We start from the raw sequence: 4432 nt of genomic DNA, 5'->3' as shown, positions 1-4432 counted from the left end.
GTTTATTTGAGATGCCCCGGCGGACTCCGGGCATCGGCGGGGCGCCGCCCGGGCCGGGGGGAGCGCGGGGGAGGGGGAGGCCCAGGTTGGGGGTTAGGCGACATTTCTGGGTGAACGGACAGTCGGGCGGGAATCGATTCAGCGGCCTCCCCGGGCGCCCCAGTCTGGAAGCGGTTAGGAAGCCGCTAATTGCGGAAAATCCACATCCGCACCGCCAGCCCCGAAACCAGGAAGCGACACCGCCCGCTCCTTTTCCCGTTTCCCGCCGGATAAAGCAGCTTCTCTTCAAACAGATCCGATAAAAGCCCCGGGCAGAATCCCAGCCGGTTATTCCGCTTCCCAAGGTTTACGGTTGAGTCCCTTTTCCTGGACAAGTTTTTCTCTTTTTTAAAAAATGCTTTCCCCCCCCCCCCCCTTCTATAATCGCCCTTGCTACATCGATGCTTCAGAACTCAAGGGGAAATCCCCTTGGAAGAAAACACATTTTTTTTTCTAAAAAAAGGATGTCTGATAATAAAAAATTAAATATCATATTATATATAAAGGCTTAGTAAAAATATAGTCCCATTGCCCAATGAAAATATATCGCTTCGAAAGGAAGACGTCCCAGAAACACGGTAGAAAACTCTGACCCTGTAAGCAGAGGCAAACCCTGCTGCAGACAAAGTGTAACGAAGCTTTGCGACATTTTCCAAAACCACAGGCATGTACAGACAAAATATATGTATATATATATATGTGTGTGTGTATCACAGAGTCATGAATGTGTGTATATAGAGTACTCGCAGCCTTGCAGAGAGCCACTCGCCTCTCCCGTCCGGAGTGAGTAAACAAGGTGTTGGGCGAGTGGTTAAGAACGCCGAACTCTTCTGTTTTCTACTCTACGGGCCTTCTCGCTGGGAGTGAGAGCTGGAAAGTTTTTTGGGGGGGGATGGCGGTGATCCTATAAGGTTTTGTTGTCATTTGCAAGGCTGGGTGTATATATATATATATACACACACACACACACACACGCATGTGTGTGCATAGACCTGTATATGCATATATATGCACACATCTCTAGAGACGCATGGACATACGCACACCTATATAGGTCTACCCATCCCCGTGCTTTGGAAAAAAGGACATTATATTTGTGTTATAGAGTTATACAGTATATCAGTGACTGGAGCATTTACAAAAAGAAGCGCTATGCATTTACTGAGATGCTCTAAATAGGATAGTGGTGCTTTGTCTAGAGGGATGGGGTGGGGGTGGGGGGAGGGGGTCTATCCGTTGGAGGGGTCCGGGGCCCGAGGCCTCCCCGGCTCTACCCGGTGATACAGGTGCTATAGTACACGGCGCTGCTGGCGTCGGACAAGGCCGAGATGAGACTGCTCTCCTCGCAGGAGAGGGGCCGCGGAGTCACTTTGGCCAGAGACACCTGATAGGGAAGGGCCGGGCCGTCCGGTCGAGTCCGGCTCATGTTCAGGTACTGATCGAACTCATTGCGGTCCACGTCCGTCCACAGCTCGGCCTGACTCAGTTGCTCCACGCCGTCCAGGTGGTGGGCCTCGGGCGGGGGGGACAGCTGGCCCAGGTGGGGGGACAGGCCGGCCGGGGGCCCGGGGGCGGCGCACATCTGGCCGTAGTAGAGGCCGGGCGGCGGGGCGGTCCTCAGGGCCTCGGCCAGCTGGGCTGAGGCCGGGGGCTGCCCGTAGGGCCCCAGCAGGTCCCGGCCCAGGGCCTTCTCCGGGGGGTACTCCAGCGGCGGGCCGTGCGGGGCCGGTTGCGGGTAGGGGGCCCGGAAGGCCATCAGCCCGCAGTCCTCCTGCATGTGCGGGGGGAAGAAGGCCGGCTCGCTCTGCTCCAGCACGTCCAGCGGGGACATCTCCGGCGTGGGCAGCCCGTAGTTCTCCAGGTCCGAGCCCAGGGGGTGGAGTTCTCTGAAGTGGTTGAGGGGGGGAGGCTGGGGGTGGCCGGCCTGGGCCGCCCCGGGGTGAGTCATGGCGAAGCCCTCGCCGCTGCGGGGCTGGGAAAGGTTGTGCAGCAGGATATTGGGTTCCAGCCTCTTGATTTTCTTGGCCTGCTTCTTCCTCCGGGGGCGGTACTTGTAATTGGGGTGATCCTGCAGATGCTGGATGCGCAGCCGCTCCGCCTCCTCCACGAACGGCCGCTTCTCGCCGGGGCTCAGGGCTTTCCACGACTGACCTGAAGGGCCGGGGGCCCGGGACGGAGGCGGGGAGAGACCCGGGGAGACATCGTCAGGCACGAGGGAGGCGGGTGGGGAGGCTGCGGGAGCCCAACGGGGACACAGGGACAGCCCCCTACCCCCGGCCCACCTCCCTCCAACCAGGGCCAGAGGGAGGGGATTAGATTGGGGGAACTGGGGTGGAAGAGAGGGGAGTAGGGGGAGACTAGACTTGGGGGAGCTGGGGGATACTGGATTGGGGGAGTGGGGATTGGGAGAGATGGGGGAGACTAGATTGGGACAGATGGGGGAGACTAGATTGGGGGAGACGGGGGTGACTAGGTTGGGGGGAGTTAGGGGACACTGGATTGGAGGAGTGGGGATTGGGGGAGATGGGGGAGACTAGATTGGGAGAGATGGGGGTGACTAGATTGGGGGGAGTTAGGGGACACTGGATTGGAGGAGTGGGGATTGGGGGAGATGGGGGAGACTAGATGGGGGAGTTGGGGGAGACTAGATGGGGGAGTTGGGGGAGACTGGATTGGGAGAGATAAGGAGACTAGATTGGGGGAGCTGGGGGAGAATGGATTGGGGGAGGTGGGGGAGACTAGATGGGGGGAGTTGGGGGAGACTGGATTGGGGGAGATAAGGAGACTAGATTGGGGGAGCTGGGGGAGAACGGATTGGGGGAGGTGGGGGAGACTAGATTGGGGGAGATAGGGAGTATTGGGGGAGCTGGGGGAGGCTAGATCGGGGGAGCTGGGGGAGACTAGATCGGGGGAGCTGCGGGAGACTGGATTGGGGGAGTGGGGATTGGGGGAGACTAGATTCGGGGAGGTGGGGAAGATTAGGTTTGGGGGAGATAGGGAGACTAGATTGGGGGAGCTGGGGGAGACTAGATTGGGGGAGACTGGATCGAGGGAGTGGGAATTGGGGGAGATGAGGGAGACTAGATTGAGGGAGCAGGGGGATAGGGGATGGGGGTCCTGGGGGAGGGGGGATTAAGGTACCTGAGGAGGGAGGGTGGGGGGAGCAAAAGGAGGGGGGATCGGAGGAGCCGAAGAGGGGGATTGGGGAAGGATCGAGGTAGCTGGGGAGGGGATATCCTGGGAGCTGGGAGAGGGGGAGCGGGGGAGCGGGGGAGCGCGCGATGGGCTCACCCAGCATCTTGCTGAGCACGGCGTTGTGCAGGTCCGGGTTCTGCTGCGCCAGCCGCTTGCGCTCGTCCTTGGCCCAGACCATGAAGGCGTTCATGGGCCGGCGGATGCGGGAGTCCTCGCTGGGCTTGCCGTCGCCCCGGCCCGGGGGCGGACTGTATCCATAGCCGGGCTCCGGGCTGGGCTCCGGGCTGGGCGGCGAGGCGGGGCCCGCCGGCCCCCCCGGGCGGAAGGCGGCGAAGCCGGGGCCGGAGCCGGGGCCGGAGCCGGGGCCGGAGCCGGGGCCGGAGCCGGGGGCCGGGCTGGGGGTCCGGCTGGGCGCGGAGTCGAGCCCCGGGGTGCGGCGGAAGGCGAGCCCGGGGTCAGAGGCGGGCTCCGGCCCGGGACCCCATGAACAGTCGCCCCTGGCTTGCGGGATCTCCTCTACACAGTAAGGCGGCGCAGATCTATTCATTCCAGCTGGACGCAACCTGGGGGCAGAACGGAGCCGCGGGGAGAAAGTCCACAGCGCGTCCGGAGGGAGGCCGGAGGCCGGAGCGGAGGGGACCGCGGCCGAGGCGCCGGGAGATGGGAGGGAGGGAGGGAGGGAGGGAGGGCGGGCGGGAGGACGGGCGGACGGGCGGGCGGGCGGGCGGGCGGACCGACGGGCGGGCGGGCGGGCGGACGGGCGGACGGTGCGGAGGCGGGGGAGGGTGGGCGGTGGGCCGTGGGGCCGAACTTTGGGGATGCGGCCCAGAGGGAGGGGGCCAGATATAGCGCCGGGCCACCAATCACAGCCGGCGGCGGGGGCGGGGGGCGGGGGGCGGCTCGCCCCAGCGCCGGGAAAGGAGCCGGCACGACGGGGAGGGGGGTCGGGGCCCGCTTCGGCGGGGAGGAAGGGCACGCCGGCCGCGGGGGGGGGGGGGGGGGGAGGGCGGCTCTCGGAGAGGGAGGGGGGGAGTCGGCCGTCGGAGGGGGGCTCTGGAAGGGGGAGGGAATGTCGACTGCGGGAGGGGGGCTCTGGAAGAGGGAGGGGGAGTCGGCTGCAGGAGGGGGCCTCTGGAAGAGGGAGGGGGAGTCGGCTGCAGGAGGGGGGCTCTGGAAGGGGGTGGGAATGTCAATTGCC

The 4432-nt window shown here is 63.9% G+C and overlaps 1 protein-coding gene across 1 annotated transcript; it reads right to left on the bottom strand.

Annotated features, from left to right (window-relative positions):
• Positions 1-430: 430 nt before the first annotated feature.
• SOX18 (SRY-box transcription factor 18) lies at positions 431-3886 on the bottom strand. Its single transcript, XM_038750375.1, has 3 exons — positions 3563-3886; positions 3331-3511; positions 431-2190 (listed from the first exon to the last, which is right to left on the bottom strand). The coding sequence occupies exons 1-3, from the start codon at positions 3779-3781 to the stop codon at positions 1310-1312; spliced, it is 1281 nt and encodes a 426-aa protein (XP_038606303.1). The 5' UTR covers positions 3782-3886; the 3' UTR covers positions 431-1309.
• Positions 3887-4432: the final 546 nt, after the last annotated feature.

The sequence above is a fragment of the Tachyglossus aculeatus genome, chromosome 8, assembly GCF_015852505.1.
Source record: "Tachyglossus aculeatus isolate mTacAcu1 chromosome 8, mTacAcu1.pri, whole genome shotgun sequence".
NCBI classification, from domain to species: Eukaryota; Metazoa; Chordata; class Mammalia; order Monotremata; family Tachyglossidae; genus Tachyglossus; species Tachyglossus aculeatus.
This window is presented reverse-complemented; position numbering and strand designations above follow the sequence as displayed.